Source organism: Melanerpes formicivorus, unplaced genomic scaffold (assembly GCF_026170545.1).
Source record: "Melanerpes formicivorus ecotype bairdi unplaced genomic scaffold, bMelFor1.0.p_v2 SCAF_4, whole genome shotgun sequence".
NCBI classification, from domain to species: domain Eukaryota; kingdom Metazoa; phylum Chordata; class Aves; order Piciformes; family Picidae; genus Melanerpes; species Melanerpes formicivorus.
This window is the reverse complement of record NW_027142356.1, coordinates 6,747,116-6,766,334: the sequence shown is the minus strand read 5'-3', so window position 1 is coordinate 6,766,334 and position 19,219 is coordinate 6,747,116. Positions and strand designations below refer to the sequence as shown.

Below are 19,219 nucleotides of genomic sequence, written 5' to 3'. Positions count from 1 at the left end.
CCAGCTGTCATGGGCCCCTCTTCCCTCAAGGGCTTTGTCCCACAATGCTTTGGCCAGCAGATCCCTGAAGTGATCAAAGTCTGCATGCCTAAAATCCAGAGTTGCAAGCTTGGGATATGCACTCCTAGTTGCCCCGAGGATCTTAAATTCTATTGCTTCGTGGTCACTGCAGCCAAGGTTATCCCTGAGCTTCACATTGGTGACCAGCCCTTCTGCTATTGGTGAGCACAAGGTCCAGCATAGCACCTTTCCTGTTGGTTCCTCTACCATTTGGAGGAGGAAGTTCTCATCTATGCATTCCAGGAACATTCTTGAATGCTGGTACCTAGCAGTGTCCTCCCTCCAGCAGATGTCAGGGTCGTTGAAATCCCACCCAAGGACCAGGGCCTGTGAATGTGAAGCCACTTCTATTTGACTGTGGAGTGCCTCATCTGCTTAGTTCTTCTGGTCAGGTGGCCTGTAGCAGACCCCTACAGTAACATCACCTTCCCCTGTCTTCCCTTTAATCTTCACCCATATGGTCTCAACCAGCTCATCATCCTTGCCCAGGTGGAGCTCCACTGATTCCAGCTGGTCACTGATATAGAGAGCAAAACCTCCTCCCCTCCTTCCCTGCCGGTCCTTCCTGAAGAGCTTGTACCCATCTATCCCCACAGTCCAGTTGTGGGACTTAGCCCACCACATCTCAGTAATAGCCACTATGTTATAGCATTCCAGCAGCACAGTGGCCCTTAATTCATCCAGTCAGTTGCCCAAGCTGTGTGCATTTGCATAAAGGCACTTCAGCTGGGCTGGCTGTGCCACCCTCTTAGGTGAATTCCCCTTGATTCCCTTGGGGTGCCCCAGTGCTTCCTCCTTGTCTTGCCTCAGGGCAACAAGTAGAGAGCCCTTGCTAGAATCCACCTCTGCCTCTGGTGAGCTGCCCCAGTGTTTGTCACAGGCAAACATGAAATTAACAGCCCCTTGCCCCTTCAAATCTAGTTTAAAGCCCTATCAATGAGCCCTGCCAACTTCTGCCCTAGAACCCTTTTGCCCCTCTGGGACAGGTGCTTTCCATTGGTTGCCTGCAGCTCTGGTGCCTTGTAAACTGAGCTGTGATCATAAAATCCAAAGCCCTGTTGATGACACCAGTCCCAGAGCCATGAGCTGACCTGTTGGCTCTTCCTAAATATTTCCTCATCCATCACTGATGTCAGAGGGATGGAGGAGAACACAACTAGAGCTCCTGATCCCTTTAGCAGTTGTCCCAAGGTCCTGAAGTCTCTTTTAATTGATTGTGAATCTCTCACTGCTGCATCATCACTACCTACCTGAAAAACCAGCAGTGGGTAGTAGTCTGAAGGACTCACAAGGGTGGGAAGTTTACCTACTACATCCTTTATCCCGGGCACCAGAGAGACAGCAGAGCTCTCTATGAAGTGGGTCCGGTCTGTATATTGGGCCCTCCGCTCCCCTCAGCAGGGAGTCACCTACAACAGTGACCTTTCGATTTTTCTTCTCAGGGTCAGTTTTTATGGCTGGCCTGAGGTGGGCTGGCCTTGATGGTACCTCTGGCCTTTGTAGCACTTTTGGCCTTCCTGAGTCCCCGTTCTTGCTCGCAACCAGTTCCTCCTTCAGTGCCTCATACCTGTTCTGCAGGGGCACTGTGGGTGGTGTGCTTCTTAAAGGAGCATGTTTGCTCCATTTGTATTGTTTGTTTCGTCAGGTAGCTACCTGTTCCCATTCACCCTGCACCTATGAGATACTGCAGGAAGTCTGGGGGGCTACCTGATGGATATCAAATCCTCTGCACCACTAAGAGTTGACTTATGTATTTGCAAAGATCAGTTTGTGAAAGCTATCAATTTCCTTCTCACTCTTCCTTATGCTTCTTAACCTACTCACCTCTTCCCTGAGCTCCATCCCTTCATCCCTGAGCTGTGCCAACCAGCTAAGCAGGTCAAAATCCTCACACACCCATAGTTAGTGTTGCCCCCTGTTGCCTGTAAAAAGCTGTGACATTCCTCACAGCCTGTGGCTTAGATGCCAATCACCATTTTGGTAGGTGCAGAGAGCAGAGTCTTCCTCCCCCGAGTTAGCCACCATTCTGCCTTCAGTAAGACTGAAGCACCTCGTGTCCTGCCCACACACCCTGCTTGTGCCAGTTACTGAGTTAATTCAAATGGAACCCCTGGGATACCTCAGAACCCACTCGCTGGGTTCCAACTGAGCTAAGTCTAAAGGAGCCCCTGGGGCACACTCAGTCACTGTTTGCACTCCCTCTGCCTGTTAGCCTGCCTGCACCAACGAGCTGGTGCTCCCAGCTGTCTGACCACGTCCCTCCCTCTCGCACCCCACTCACTGGGTTGCAACTAGCGAGAAGGCTGCTGCCTGCAGCTCGCAGTCTGAGAGCCTGTGCCGGCGTTGCCGGGGTGTAAATTTCCCGCGGCTGCTCCGGGAACGCCCCCAGAGTCAGCTTTGTACTCATCACTGAATTTACTGATATCGACCATTGCCAAAGAAAAGATCATTTGAGCACCCATTAGTCACTTGACATTACAATGCAAGTAAATCCCCAGGACAGCTGCAATAAATATTTTTGTGAATGCACAAATTTAAGAACTATCATCTGTCTTCTGGGCCTACAAGAAGGATGGAGAGAGGCTGTTCATAAAACCCTGCAGTGACAGGATGAGGGGCAATGGCTTCAAACTAGAGAAGAAAAGATTTGGACTGGATAATAGGAACAAGTTCTTTACTATGAGGGTGGAGGAACACTGGAACAGATTGCCCAGGGCAGTGGTTGAGGTCTCATCCCTGGAGATACTCCAAGTGAGGCTTGACAGGGCTCTGGGTAGCCTGATACACTTGAGGATGCCCTTGCTTACTGCAGAGGGGGTTGGACTAGATGACCTTCAGAGGTCCCTTTCAACCCAGCCCTTTCTATGATAAACTGTTTATCTTTGCAGAAAAGTGCCATTTCCTGTGCATGAGTCACCTGACTGTCTCTGGGCGCAGTTCCTTCCTATATATCCACACTCACACATAGTATAGATCCACTGTTTTCATTCTCCTAAAAACCTGCCAAGGAACTTCAAACTGAAGCTACATAACAGACACAGTCAGAAATTGCAAACATTACCTCCTGAAGCTGAACCACACAACTCTAATTAGCCCCAAAACAGGCATTCAGAAGAAGATACACTGAGAAAAAGGTTAATGAATACTGAAGAGCAAGAAAAGCCAGAATAGGAGTTGGCTGGGAAGGAGGAGTTTCAAAAGCACTCATGTGATATAGCTAGACTATGTGCAGACACACTGGCAGCAGGTTTGAAAGCTTTTTAGTATATTTAAGATTATCTGCTCAAGCACAAGGCAGCAGGTCACTCTCTCAGCTGGGGTCTCCCTACCCTTGTGTTCAAAAGAGTACTCTTGGCTGTTCACATGCATCCACAGTCAGGTTCATTTCTGAGCAAAAATCCTGAACTGCAGGATGTCTTTCTCTCTCACAAGCTCCCAAGCCACTAAAATGGCACCTTGCAGGTAACAAAGACAGAAACACAATGCCCTGTTTAGCAGACAAAATCCTGACAAAATATCAAGAGCTGAGAGGAGGTAGGAAGCCTAGAGACTACAAAGAAGCAGGAGTAAACCTGCTTTCAAAGCCATCTACTTGAAACCTGTGTACAACTTGTATCACCAAAGTGGCCCAAAACAAAGTTATTTTCTGGTTTAATTTGTGCACCCTGGCAAAGCTAAACTCTGGGTTAAACTAAATCATGTGCACAGATTTTGCCATTCTGAGGTGTATATGAAGGGCTGTAGTTAGTAGGGCAAGAGAGGTTCTCCTTCCTCTTTACTCTGCCCTGGTGAGGCCACATCTGGAACATTGTGTCCTGTTCTGATCAAGAAGTACCTCTGGAAACTGCATGAAAGAGTCCAGTGCAGAGTAACAAAAATAATTAAAGAAGTGGAACATCTGTCTTACAAGGAGAGCCTGAGGGAGGTGGGGATCTTTAGCTTGGAGAGGAGGAGACTGAGGGTGCTCTCCTTCATGTTTATAAAGATGCAAAGGGTGAGTGGGAGTTGAGGCATAGGAAATTTCATGGAAACATGAGGAATTTTTTTTTCCTGTGAGGGTGACAGAATATTGGAACAGGCTGCCCAGGGGGTTGTGGAGTCTCCCTCTCTGGAGATACTGTTGATCTGTCAGAGGGTAGGAGAGCTCTGCAGAAGGACCTTGACAGGCTGGACAGATGGGCAGAGTCCAGCGGCATGAGATTTAAGACATCTAAGTGCCGGGTTCTGCACATTGGCCACAACAACCCCAAGCAGAGCTACAGGCTGGGGTCAGAGAGGCACCTGGGGGTGCTGGTTGGTAATAGGCTGAACATGAGCCAGCAGTGTGGCCAAGTGGCCAAGAAGGCCAATGGCATCCTGGCCTGCATTAGGAATAGTGTGGCCAGCAGGAGCAGGGAGGTCATTCTGCCCTTGTACTCAGCAATGGTTAGGCCACACCTTGAGTCCTGTGTCCAGTTCTGGGCTTCTCAGTTTAAGAAAAATGTTGATATGTTAGACTGTGTCCAGAGAAGGGTAACAAAGCTGGTGAGGGGTCTGGAGCACAGCCTTATGAGGAGAGGCTGAGGGAGCTGGGATTGCTTAGCCTGGAGAAAAGAAGGCTCAGGGGAGACCTTATTGCTGTCTACAACTACCTGAAGGGAGGTTGTAGCCAGGTGGGGGTTGGTCTCTTCTCCCAGGCAACCTGTGACAGAACAAGAGGGCACAGTCTCAAGCTGCACCAGGGGAGATTTAGGCTGGAGGTTAGGAAGAAATTCTTCCCAGAGATTGGCCATTGGAATGTGCTGCCCAGGGAGGCGGTGGAGTCACCATCACTGGAGGGGTTTAAGAGGAGACTGGATGAGGCACTTGGTGCCATGGTGTAGTTGATTAGATGGTGTTGGGTGATAGGTGGGACTTGATGATCTCTGAGGTCTTTTCCAACCTGGTTTATTCTATTCTATATTCAAAACCTGCCTGGATGTGTTCCTGTGTGATCTGGTATAGGTGATCCTGCTCTGGCAGCGGGGTTTGGACTGGATGATCATTTGAGTTCCTTTCTGGCCCCTAACATTCTGTGATTTCACTGTCTCACCCTCAGGAGAGTTTTCCTTACATTCCAGAAGTGCTAATTTTTATATTAATTCTTCTTTGTAGTTTCCATGGATGTGCAAACACATACCAACTGGATAGCTTCTGTCCTTCTAGTACAGATGTATTTGTTGGATTGGTAAAAGTGGAGAGAACTTCTGTGCTTACATCTTTGTGTGTCGCACAGGAAATTATCCTATCCATGAAGCTGGGTTGTGGCCGGTTGACGTTGCCCCCTTAAGAAAGGGAATATGGTGGACGGAAGTTGGTAAACGGAAGGAATAGTCTAAACTATTTCATTGGTAAAGTGGGAGGAAGCACCTTCTGAACTGGGAGTGAAGTGGACATTTGCACGACTTTTCTGTCAGTCTTGCTTCCGCCTTTTCTTCGTGCAGCAGCTCTGCCTGTGCTGGGCTTTCTGCCAAGGCCTCGGCCTTGAAGACCAGATAACAGCCGGTATTAACTCCTTTCCAATTAACACGAACTGCTTATAACTTTTTTCCTTTCTTTTCTTTCTCTTTCTATCCCATTCTGGGGAAAGGGGGGGAAGAGAGGGGAGAGCGGAGGTGGGGGACCCCTCTGCCGAGGGGGGGCCACTCTCATTTCTGTGTTGCTCTGTTGTATATCTTTGTATATATTGTAGATATTGTAAATTTGTAAATATTCCCCCTGCAAATCCTACATTGCTTTGTAAATATAGCTCCACTGCTTTGCTAATTCAGCTTGCGAGTTTTTTTTCTTTTCCCTTCAATTTTTTTTTCCCTTTTACTTTACAAGGGGGAAGGGAGGAGGCTTCTTGGCCTTACCCTTCCACCCACCACATTTTTTTTTCAATGGCGCCCAACGTGGGGCTCGATAATTAGTTCAATTTATTATTTGATTGATTTAGTGTTTTCTAGCTGAATTAGCAAACATGAAGGTGTTGTGGTTTGTGGAGCGATTGTTCTTTTCAATTTTTGAGGCTCTGGTTTACAGGTATTGTTTGGGTTTGATTTTGGATTACCTGGGTAAATATTTGGTGCGGACAATTTATATGTGGGTTATGTATAGAGTTAAATTATGGTATGGAAAATGTATTAATTTCCTATGGCCAGTGAGATACAGGAATGTTACCTCCTCCCTTCCCCCACACAGTCATGGATGACTTGTGTGATAGCATCCATGGAAATGTCTATGGATCTGTCACGAGCCCATTGGTATGTTGCATCTCTGCCTTGATGTCCTGACGAATCGTGAGCCCACCGAGCTAAGAATATCTCACCTCGGTGTTTCCAGTCGAGATCAAGATTAGAGTCCATGTCTACTTGAGAAACTCTGGCAGCTAGATCTGCCTGATGGTTGTGTTGCTGTTCCTCAGTAGCTTTGCTCTTAGGAATGTGAGCATCGATGTGTCTCACTTTCACTGGAATTCTCTCGATTCGATCAGCAATGTCCTGCCATAGGTTGGCTGCCCAAATGGGTTTTCCTTTTCTCTGCCAACCACTCTTTTTCCAGTTCTTTAGCCAACCCCATAGAGCATTGGCTACCATCCATGAGTCGGTGTAGAGATAAAGCTTTGGCCATCTCTCACGTTCAGCTACGTCGAGAGCTAGCTGGACAGCTTTTACCTCTGCGAACTGACTGGATTCTCCTTCTCCATCTTTCGCTTCTGCAACTCGGCGTGTTGGACTCCACACTGCAGACTTCCACCTTTGCTTGTTTCCAACAAGACGACAGGAACCGTCTGTGAACAAAGCGTATTTCTTTTCATCATCAGAGAGGTCATTGTAAGGAGGAGCTTCCTCAGCACAAGTTACTTTCTCCTCTGGAGGTTTAGCACAGTTGATACCTTCAGGCCAACTTGAGATCACCTCCACTAGACCAGGTCTTTCGAGATTTCCCATTTGAGCTCTCTGTGTTATCAGAGCCATCCACTTAGACCATGTTGAGTCTGTGGCATGATGTGGTGTGGTACCTTTGCCTTTGAACATCCAATTCAAAACTGGTAATCTGGGAGCTAGGAGAAGTTGTGATTCAGTTCCAATCACTTCAGAAGATGCTTTCACTCCTTCATAGGCAGCTAAAATTTCTTTCTCTGTTGGAGTATAATTAGCCTCTGAACCTCTGTAACCTCGACTCCAGAAACCAAGAGGTCGTCCACGTGTCTCACCTGGAGCTTTTTGCCACAAGCACCAGGTTGGACCATTGTCACTTGCAGCCGTGTACAAAATGTTCTTAATGTCTGGACCATCTCGGACAGGTCCCAGACCCATTGCTTGAACTACCTCTTGCTTTATCTGGTCAAAGGCTGCTTGTTGTTCAGGTCCCCAGTGGAAATGGTTTCTCTTTCGAGTCACATCATACAGAGGTTTCACAATCTGACTGTATCCAGGAATGTGCAGTCTCCAAAATCCCACTATCCCTAAGAAACGTAGGGTCTCTTGCTTGTTTGTGGGACTTGCCATGGTAGAGACTCTATTTACCACATCCACTGGAATGTGTCGGCGTCCATCCTGCCACTTCACTCCCAGAAATTGAATCTCTGTGGTAGGTCCTTTCACCTTGTCTCGTTTGATGGCAAAACCTGCATTCAGAAGAATGTCAATGATTTTGTTACCTTTCTTGAAGACTTCCTCAGCAGTTTTGCCCCAGACGATGATGTCATCAATGAACTGGATGTGTTCTGGAGCACCGCCTTTCTCCAGAGCATCATGGATCACTGCATGACAGATGCTTGAGCTGTGGATCCAGCCCATTGGCAATCTGTTGAAAGTGTACTGGATTCCTCTCCAGGTGAAAGCAAACTGAGGCCTGCATTCCTCTGCTATGGGAATAGAGAAAAATGCATTAGCAATGTCTATGGTAGCATACCATTTGGCCTCTTTGGATTCCAGCTCATACTGTAGCTCCATCATGTCTGGCACTGCTGCACTCATAGGTGGTGTCACTTCATTTAGGGCTCGGTAGTCTACCGTCAGACGCCAGTCTCCATTCTGCTTCCGCACAGGCCACACTGGACTGTTGAAAGGTGAATGAGTTTTGCTGACGACTTTCTGACTTTCCAACTGACGAATCAGATTCTGAATGGGCAACAAAGAGTCATGGTTGGTTCTGTATTGTCTGTGATGCACAGTCTGAGAAGCAACCGGCAATTTAATGTCCTGTATCTTATGTTGTCCCACAACTGCAGATTCATCAGAAAGTTCAGGTCTGGCAGACAGCTTCAATTTTTGTCCATCAATTTCTATTGAAGCTACTCCAAAAGCCCATTTGTAACCTCCAGGGTCTTTGAAACGCCCTTCTCTCAGAAAATCAATTCCCAAAATACAAGGTGCATCAGGTCCGGTCACAACTGTATGCTTCCTCCATTGTTTACCAGTTAAACTTATATTAACCTCTACCTTACTTAACTCTTGAGATCCACCAGTGACTCCCAGAATAGTTATAGACTCTGATCCCTGATAATTTGATGGTATTATGGTGCACTGAGCTCCTGTGTCAACCAAGGCCCTGTACTTCCGAAATTGTGAAGTGCCAGGCCACTGGATGTACACATCCCAATAGATTCTGTTATCTCTGTTATCCCTCTCCTCCCCCTGGCGGGAGGCAGGGCACCCCTAGTTATGGGGAACATGCGCAATATGTGCAATGCACACTGGGTCTAACTCAGGAATTGCTTTTTGTTCTGTCAAATTTATCTGAGGAGTTGTACCTGCTGTCACATTAAGGCACTTTGCAAAAGATGAAACATAACCCCCTAGTTTTGTACAGTTTCTGAGATCTGTAAAATAAGGAAACAGAAATAAGTGTATGTCATCTCTTCTGTCTTACCATGAGATAGTGACAGTAGGGCCACAGATGCCAGCAGCAGCTTTTAGACCTTCCAAGACTGTTTCTCTGCAAAAATGGAGCTGGACTAGGAGTACAATAGTTTCATCACACTTCAGTGACAAATGCATCATCAAACTAAAACTGCCAGACCAAGCTGAAAAGGAATAATTTCACCAGAAAGCTCTGATTTTTTTTTCTCTTTTCCAAATGATATTATCACAGCTAAGAAAACTCTTTTAATGATCATACAAAGTTTTCATTTTCAGATTACCTGTTTGAATAATCCCTGAAACAACAGAGAGGTATTCCTCAGGTTCCTGGTCAGTGGAAATCTCTTGACTGCCTCCATCTAAGGTCAGTAGGTCATAAAGAAGCTCTGAATTCTCCACCCCACAAAGCAGAAGCACCACTTGATTTGCAGGCTTTAGAACATGTTCCAAAAAAGAACTTCTCTTTGGATTTAGGCAGTTCAGAAGGCCACGTGACAGTATCAGGACTTTACATTTATAACTGGGTAAATAGTCTAGTTCCTGGTGCTTGAAAGATGAAGTCTCTAGATTGTAGAGTAATATTCCTCCTTCATTCACTATGTGTCCAAAAAGAGATTTTAAATACAGAGCCCACTCTTCTGCTTCTTGCTCATATATCACGAGAATGTCCTCGGTATTTTCTAGAGAGAAGAAAACATCAAGCAAAAAGAAAATACATTATTTCAAATGCATTTTGAATCCATTATAAGTACCAGAAGACAGCTCATTAATTTTCCCCCCTCCCAAAATCTGAAGATACTGAAGAACCAACACAGGTCTTTACCATGAAATGAAAACTCTCAGCTTCTTCAGAGACCCAGGCAGAAGGATTGTCCATGGAAATGCTGGTAAAATGACTCAGAATATTTTATGTGCAAAGTAGCTTCAAGTACTATTTCAGACCAAATACTGGAAGTGCAGTACAGAAAGCAGGGCACATTCACACATCCTTGCTCACTCCTAGATTCTTGAAAAATAGGTGATATTGTTAAAAATGCAACAGTTAGCTTAAAGTGGCTGAAGTAAAGAACACTTGAACACTTGACATGATCTGACTTCATTAGGAATGGGACTGGTATGTTTAGGGGGAGAAGAGGAGGCTCAGGGCAAGACCTTACTGCCTTCTACAACTTCCTGAAAGGAGGCTGTAGATAGGTGGGGGTTGGTCTCTTCTCCCAGGCAACCAGCACCAGAACAAGAGAACACAGTCTCAAGCTGCAGCAGGGGAAGTTTAGGCTCAAGGTGAGGAGAAAATTCTTCACAGAAAGAGTAATTGGCTATTGGAATGTGCTGCCCAGGGAGGTGGTGGAGTCCCCATCCCTGGAGGTGTTCAGAAATGCTTGGATGTGGCACTTGAAGCCATGGTTTAGTTGTCATGAGATGTTAGTTATTAGGTAACAGGTTGGACTTGATGATCTCTGAGGTATTTTGCAACCTGGTTGATTCCATTTTTCTATGATTTTGGCAGCATGTCATCAGCATAGTCATTAGTGACCTAATTCCAACAAAAACACTTATGAACCTTTTTTTTTTTCTTTCAGTTCTGCTTTCCCTTTAAGATGTAAAACATGATGCTAGTAAGAAGACTAATACACTTGCACTGTGTTTCTAGGATGACAGTACAGAACAGAGGCAACTGGCACAAGCTGGAACACAGGAGGCTTTCCACTTTTAGCACTGGCACAGGCAGCCCAGGAAGGCTGTGGAATCTCCCTCCTCGGAGCTACTCAAAAGGTGCCTGGGCATGGTCCTGTGTCTAGGTGGCCCTGCTTGAGCAGGGTGGTTGTACAAAGACAGCTTCCAGATGTACCTTCCAATTTCAACCATTCTGCAATTCTGTGAAACCATAAAAACCTGTGATTTGATGACCCATAAAATATGCCAGGGTGGTTTGATGCCCCTTAAGCAGTTCAAAATCACAGCCCTGTGGAGCAACAGTAAGGGGCTCAGGAATAGATACAGCTGCTGCACTTGACCTCCATTGAACTTTCTGCATCTCCGAGGCTGCTGACAGCTCTGGGAACCTGACTGACACTTGTTTGCAGTATCAAAGCTGCTTCTTTGTGACTATCAAGAGATATGGGAATGATGGGTATTACACAGTTTAAATATTTCTTGGGCAGGGAGCTGGATAGTGGGATGCACTGTGGTAACTACCTAGTGCAGATGGAGCTAAAGAGAATAAAAAACAATCTGTCAAAGATCCCATGTAAGTTTTTGTACAGTAGAAGAAACCAAACCTAGACCTCCAGTCCAGGATTACTGCTTTAATTATTTGCCTTCTTTTAAGAAGGAATTATTTCTAAATTTTGTTCATTTGTTCTTTATTCATGAGGTATTTCAAAGTTTACCCATCTGAAGGCTGCCTGGAACTTGCAGAATAGGGACACTATAGCTTAGACTCTTGAGATCATTTTTAAGTCTATAAACTGCTTGAAAGACAGCTGACATTTCTGAATACTCATATTTTCAACAAGTTTTCTGTCAGGCAATTAAATAGGGACATGCTCAATATGTGGGTGATTTCCATTTGATTTGCCATAGCTCACACACACACACAAAGTAGAAACAGAAAGCTATGAAGCTTGCTGTACAGTTTCAAAAGAAGAAATTGTATTAACAGAGCTTTGAGGTTAAAAGCTCCTTCAGTCTGACCACACTGAATCATATCATAGGAAAGGGAATCACCAAGAACCTTCTAGTTTAATTCTCCATTTAATAAATCCACTGTGGCAGTCTCTTAAAAGTATAGATTTAAAAGAACATTTAATTCTCAAATAACATCTTGGAATTCATTCTTTACACTTTACCTGAATTTGCTTAGTTTCAACTTCTGGGCACAGAACTTGATTTTGTCTATTTCTGCAAGCTAAAAGAATCAGTTCTCAGAAATATGCTCCCTAACCTCAGGCTCTCATGAGGTGCCTCTTCGCCTTGTGTTTGCTGCAGTTTGTATAGTGGGATTATTACTCTTCCCACTGCAACAGAGGCTTTGCACAACTCCTGCCATTCTTCCTGTGCTTTTGTGAACTCTCCCACCTTTTCAAAACACTTATTAAGGAACTTAAAACTTTACCCAGGGCAGGAGTTCCATAATACAGTGTATGGGGAGAATAAAATAATCTCACTTGAGATTACCTGAGATATGCATGGAAAGTTCACATTAAGGCTTTAAGAGAAAAGGTTTCATTTTAAGTTCATGCTCAGCTGTGTTCCCTTCCATTATGATGGACTTCAATAAGTACAGAGCTAAGTGGAATTGTAAGGAGGAATAAAAAGCATGTTTAAAGTGAACGGTAAACAAAATAAAAGTTTTTTGGTAGTTTCACGGAATCTTTGTGTCCTGGTGGTGCAGAATAGAGATCTGCTGGTGTAGGGAATAGGGCTCGTCCACAGTATCCACCTGGCCAAGAGCCTAAGTTTCTTCTCCATGTAGAAGGAGAGACACAATTACACTTCATCACTGTGCAGACTGGAAGCACAAAGAAGCTATTCCCATATCCCAGAGCAGAAAAGAACTGCTGGACCCAAGCATTCAGGCACAGTTGAAGAGGTCCCTGTCTGCTGGGCTTGAAGTTGCAAGTTCATTGGTAGAAGTATTCTTAAGAAGCTGACATTATAGAATAATCATAATAAATATATATATAAGGTTAAAGATCCCTGTGCAAATGCACAGTACAAACCTTGGGTACTTAGAAAATTCTCAAGAAAAACAGTGAGGGAGTTGCATTAAAATGATAAAAGAAGGTGAAGTCATTCTATTTCTGTACAGTATATCTGCACCTAAGTCTAGAGCTTTAATCTTAGCTAAGTGTGAATACGAAAGGGTTTTAAGATGTTTATTGAAAGCTTTACTCCTTTTTAACTATATTGATTTTTATATGTGAGAAAGAAAGCTTTATTTGTGTAAGAAGAGGGAATGAAATATATCTACCACCACACTTGATGAAAGAGAGGCTCTGCAACATATATATCATCAAACTTTAATTCATTGTGGCTGCTATATTTAATTTGTCTTTTCTATCTCTACACAGAGGGAAGAGTGATACTGTTGAGACACAAAGTGAGGTATTCCATGCTGCAGTTAGGTGCAATGTTTATTGGTTTGAAGAAAGCAGATAGTGCTATCAGGTTACCAGTGGGAAATCAACTGTGGGGTTGTTTTGAATTATATGCTTGTATTTTTTTCCCTGCCATTGATCTGCCTACGAGATTGAGGGTGAACATTGATATAAAGCAGGAATGCAGGACCTACACTTCCCAGAACTGCATTAAAAGGTGAAATATCACAATTTTGATAGGCTTGCCTGACTTCAAATGTCAAGTTAAAGTTTACCCTTGGACTATTTATGAAGTTCTCTACTAGAGTCTACTCCATGTGTCTGGTTTTCCCCAATTACATAAAGGTTTTTGCCTTCAGAATGTAGCTTACTTGAAAATTAAAGCCCACTTAAAATTTGCCCTCCAAAACAGTATCATTTTAACCTGAAACAACAAAAGCTGAAGTCCAACTTTAATTAAGTACACAGTGACAATGTTTAACTTTTTAACTAGAGGTTTCCCCCCTCATTATTCTCATATCTCACTGAATATTTCTTTGTGGTTACTGCACTTGGAATATTACGTGAGATGAATGTTGTTCCCTTGAAAGTTAATGCATTATAAACTACAATATCCTGACAAAATTCAGCCATGCTTCAACTACTTCTGCTTGGAAACAAACTCAAAAGTAGAAACAAAATATATTAGTTCAGCAATAAAAAAACAGTGAGAGAATTTATGCAGTCATCCATAACCTGAAAAGGTTCTTCTGACAAACAAAACTATTCTGTAATTACTGCTCTGTGGTTGCCCCAAAGCACCACATCTCATGCATAATGCCATCTGAAGCCTTCTTTGAAAAGACCTGCCAAATATTATGAGAACCAAATGAGAAAAGAACATCTTTGCAGACTAGTGTGACCAAGCAGGAACGAAGAACTTGCATAACGTAAGGCAACAGAACATCTCTTTTTTTAAGGCAACAGTTAATGTATGAAGGAAACACAAAACAAAAAAACCAAAACCAACAACAATCAGACAAAGGAAAAAGGCAAAGGAAAAAAAAAAAAAAGAAACCAGCCAGAGAAGTGTGGCCAGCAGGTCAAGAGAGGTGATTCTCCCCCTCTACTCAGCTCTGGTGAGACCCCACCTGGAGTACTGCGGCCAGTTCTGGAGCCCCTATTACAAGAGGGATATGGATGTACTGGAACATGTCCAGAGAAGGGCCACAAGGATGATCAGAGGGCTGGAGCACCTCTCCTATGAGGACAGACTGAAGGAGTTGGGGCTGTTCAGTCTGGAGAAGAGAAGGCTCCCAGGTGACCTAATTGTAGCCTTCCAGTATCTGAAGGGGGCCTACAGGAAGGCTGGGGAGGGACTTCTCAGGATCTCAGGTAGTGATAGGACTAGGGGGAACGGAATGAAGCTGGAGGTGGGGAGATTCAGGCTGGATGTGAGGAGGAAGTTCTTCCCCATGAGAGTGGTGAAGCCCTGGAATGGGTTGTCCAGGGAGGTGGTTGAGGCCCCATCCCTGGAGGTGTTTAAGACCAGGCTGGATGAGGTTCTGGGCAGCCTGATGTAGTGTGGGGTGTCCCTGCCCATGGCAGGGGGGTTGGAACTAGATGATCCTTGTGGTCCCTTCCAACCCTGACTGACACTATGATACTAAGTATATTAGGAAGTGAAAGGAAATCTCAAGAACTCTGTAATGCAAAAAAGACATCAGGGAGGCAGAGGAAACAAATCAAACATTGGGGCCTGGCAGCCGCTCTTAAAAAGAGTGCCTCAGTTTATGAATCTTGTAATCTTGTGAAAGAGATTCTGTGTGTTTAGAAGTGAACAAGAAGCACCTGGTAAAACTAATTTTTGATAACGAAACTGCCAAATTCAGAGAAGGAAAGTCCTCCGCAAGATGTCAGCTTATTCCCTGCCTCTTAAAGGTTTAACGTTTGTAGATGATGTGCTTTACTTCTAGATTCCTGCATTTCAGTGCAACCGTTTCCACAGAATGAGCATTAACATGCTCTGACTTTTGAATAAGGTTGAATATCAGTGAGGTTAGGGTTTAAAGACTGGCCATACAGTCCAGCTGCCTCAGGGTGTTTTGGTTAAAACAAAAAGACACTTGAACACTAATGTTTACCCAAGTTTGAACCAAAAGATGGATCACCATAGTTCCTGGAGTCATCCACAACCTTCTCCAGTTAGGGTACAGGAGCACAACACCACCATTCCCTGTTGCTCACTAAGATGATGAGGAATTCCTATGACCACACAACAAGCTTGCCATGGTTATCACTAATGAAAAAGTAATCCAAGTTTGTTTGTATATACTTGCCTCACTCACATTAGCTTTTGATACCTACATGAAGAAAACTCCCTTTCAAATTGGTCTCAAACAGTATGAGAAAAGAGAGAATCAACATCTAGAGAACAAAGAAAATTCACCTCCTGCATTTCTTCTTGTCACAGATGTCCTCAATTGGGGAAGCTGTTTGCTTTCCTTGTAAATGGCAGCCTTAAAAGGAAAGACAAGGCATGAACTCTGCCAGTATATAAGGAACTACTGATCTTAAAGAAAAATGTGTTAAATACGTACAGTTGCTCAATACCTCAAAGGAGAAGTGGAAGAGCATAGAATAGAGGTTCTTGCTCACTCTCTCATAATATACTGATGAGAAACTGGGGCAACAGATGGCAGTATGGAATGACATCCATTGCATCTTTAATTTCTTTTGTGAATAACAAAATACACTCAGCAGGACTACTATGAGTATCTCCTTATACAATAATGTTACACAAAATGCAGTAGCTTTTTCCAGCTGAAGGGAGCCAGGGTAGGGAAATTCATAGAATCATAGAATTGTCAGGGTTAGAAGTGACCTCAAGGATCATCCAGTTACAACCCCCCCTGCCATGGGCAGGGACACCTCCCACTACATCAGGTTGCTCAGAGCCACATCCAGCCTTAGAAACCTCCAAGGATGGGGCTTCCACCACCTCCCTGGTCAACCTGTTCCAGTGTCTCACAACCCTCATGGGGAAGAACTTTCTCCTAACACCCAATCTGAATCTACCCCCTTCTAGTTTTGCTCCGTTCCCCCTAGTCCTACCACTACCTGATGCTCTAAAAAGTCCCTCACCAGCTTTCTAGTAGGCTCCCAGACTGCACTCATCTGGTTAGACAAAAGCCTAATGTGTCTTCAAATTCTAGTTTCATTGTTCAGCTCAAATGCCATCCAACATGAACGTGTAACATTAGCCCATGAGTTCCCATGCCACAGAAATGCCTTTCATCTGTAATCCATGGGTTTTAAAACTTCCAGGGTTTGAAAAATCTCCTCTGCTCTCCCCTTCCCCCACATTCCTTTCACCCTGTAGGATGAAAATATGGGTATAGTCATGACACAATGACAAAAAATGGAGCATGAGAAATGCAAGGAAGTGTAAGAGACTTGCAAAATCTTTCTTCTAATCTCAAGAAGGCTCATCCCGTTCAGGCTGTATGTAGGATGAGTATAGCAAGCACATATACTAGTTCAAATGAAAATCTAGAAGCAGAGGGCCTTTAGTTTCTTGTCCCCTTTACAATCTCTACAAAGATTCAGCCATTGCTTTCTCCCTATTGCTTCCCCTGATCACCTAAAACAAGGAACTATAGAAAAAGTTTCATTAGCACTCCAAACAACCCCTGCAATTTAACATTTAGAAACAGAATGAGAACATTTAATTCAGCACTAATCAGAGGCCTCAGCATAATGAACTGCCCCTCACCCATCCAGAAGGCATTGATTTTCCCAGTCAGTGCACCTGACACATCCAGTAAACGTGCCTCAAAATGCATCTCTAGCTCTTGGTTGCTGGAATTCTGCAAGGCAAATCCCCTGAAGCAAGCCAAAATGGATTCTTCACGGGGGAAGGACAGCAGAAAGCACTTTAGAACTACTTGCAGATAATGGAAAATGTTTTCAACTCAGTCATGGTGCTTCTCAGAGATGTTCCACTAATGGAAATTAAAATTATAAAAGCCTGCTTGTAAACTTCAGAGTGAGATGACAAAGTAGCTAAATTGCTGCAGCGCTGAGGCACACCTGTTTCAATTAGAGCAATTATCCTAAAGCATGGGACATTCCTGCCATCACTGCAGCAGCCAGCAGAGCTGCTGCACTGCTATTCTCAAATGCCTATTTAACGAGCACGTAAGAAGAACATTTTCATTGTTTATGTACCTTGTGTTGCTAATTGCCAAGCTGTGTGTGATAGCTAATACTTGCTCTAGCTGTACAAAATCACCCCTCATATCTTCGTTATTCTTTTCACCAAGATTAGGGAGGTCTGGAGCACCCAAAACTTGGTCCTACAGAGAGGAACAATTTTCCTGCCTGTGGGGCTAGGCTTGATCCTGTGGGCTTTCTCGGTACAGAAATCCCTCTAATGACAATGGTAATACAAAGACAAATAAGCTTGTGGGGTACCTTTCCACAGTGTGGATCTTACCCAGGTAGATGAAAAAGATATCTATCTTATGATCAAACCTGACAAAGCTACCATTATGCCTAAAAAGATGTTTCTCCTCAGTTTAGGCCTCTCTCTGATCTGTTAATACATAGAAACACAGAACTGTTTTGGATGGAAAAATCCTCTAAGATCACTGAGTCCAGCTGCTGACCTAACACCACTATAACCATTAAACCACTTCCTGAAGTGTCAAAAAGCTGGAGGTTTTTGAGCACCTCCAGGGAGGGGGACTTCTTCCTGGACAGCCTGTTTCAATGCCTGACCACTCTTTCACTAAAGAAATTTTTCCTTAATATTCAGTTTAAGGCTCCCCTGGTGCAACTTGATGCCATTTCCTCTCGTTCTATTACTTGATGCTAGGGAGAAGAGAGCAACTCACACCTCACTCCAGCCTCTTCATTCATGTAATAGTAAAGAGCCCTCCTCAGTCTCCTCCAGACTAAACAGTCTTACTCCCTCAGCCATTCCTCGTATGACTTGTTTTCCATATCTTTACTTGTAGAGGTCTCATCCACCTGTTTGCAAGAGCAAATATGAACACAGAATATAGAGGTCAGAACTCAGTTATGTGTTTCAAGGTATGTCTCCTCCTTTATCTCCATCACAGTCACTTCTTTGAGAGCAAATAGCACCTTTTGTAGATTTTAGTAGAATAAAATCAGATAATTCAGAAGTGCTTTAGGCTGGAACAAACCATGAAGAGAAAAGTGTAACATAATGACAGACTGCTGTGAAACAAGTCTTTGAGGGTGACATAAAAACCTGACCAAGCTGTATCAAGTTTGTCTTAACTGATGCTATTACTGCTGGAAACAACCACCGCCCAAAACTTTCCCTTACACTCTCACTACAACTAGTTCTATAGTTCTATAAATATCAAACAATTAAAAAGAAATAATCAACATTTTACTGCTAAGATAGACCCAAGTGTCCTTTTATTCATTCATTTATGTATTTAATTGCCTGCATTTCTCTTATCAGAGTCTCTAGATGTGCCTCTCCTGACTTACACCAGGGATCTTTGGTTTTAGGATAACATTTACAGTATACAGAATTAACCAGGTTGGAAACAAACTTTGAGATCATCAAGTCCAACCTATCACCCAACACCATTTAATCAACTAAAACATGGTACTAAGTGCCTCATCCAGTCTCTTTTTAAACACTTCCAGTGACGGTGACTCCACCACCTCCCTAGGCAGCACATTCCAATGGCCAATCACTCTTTCTGCAAATAATTTCTTCCTAACATCCAGCGTAAACTCTCCCTGTTCAAATTCAACTTCTTTGAAATAAGAAAAAGAGAGCAGAAAACACACTCTGAAGGCATTAATTACTGCTAGAGCAAACAATCTCACCAAATCCAGTGCATTTACCTCTGTCACAAGAGAACACACACCTCAGGAAATTGTGTGTATACAGCAAGACAGAAAGCACTCATCTCATAAGCAGTAACACTTTGGGTAAGTAGCTGTAGTTCCAGCTGCTGTGATCTGGGGCAGTCACACGTGGAGGATGTCCTACACATTAAGTAGTGTAATTTGTACACCAGGGCATGGCAGACACTGATCATCAGACCATTACTGTTATATGCCAATGTACTGCAAAAAGAATCACCACTTTCTGCAATTTCTGCCCAGAGATTTCTGTGGTCCCTGCATTTCTAATGTGGTTAAACACACTGAAATAACCAT

At 43.9% G+C, this 19,219-nt stretch overlaps 1 protein-coding gene across 5 annotated transcripts in view; it reads right to left on the bottom strand.

Moving 5' to 3' along the window:
* Positions 1-19,219, bottom strand: part of BANK1 (B cell scaffold protein with ankyrin repeats 1) — a 177,887-nt gene that overhangs the window by 146,047 nt on the left and 12,621 nt on the right. For 4 of the 5 annotated variants that reach the window (XR_010987181.1, XM_068136822.1, XM_068136824.1 and 1 more), the window contains exon 2: positions 9,209-9,607. Coding sequence is in view for 4 of the 5 variants with exons in the window: in XM_068136822.1 (XP_067992923.1) it covers positions 9,209-9,607 (399 nt within the window). In the remaining variant the exon portion in view is untranslated. Of the gene's footprint in view, positions 1-6,388; positions 6,448-9,208; positions 9,608-19,219 lie in introns of those variants that run through there. The other variant, XM_068136826.1, reaches the window with a different exon arrangement.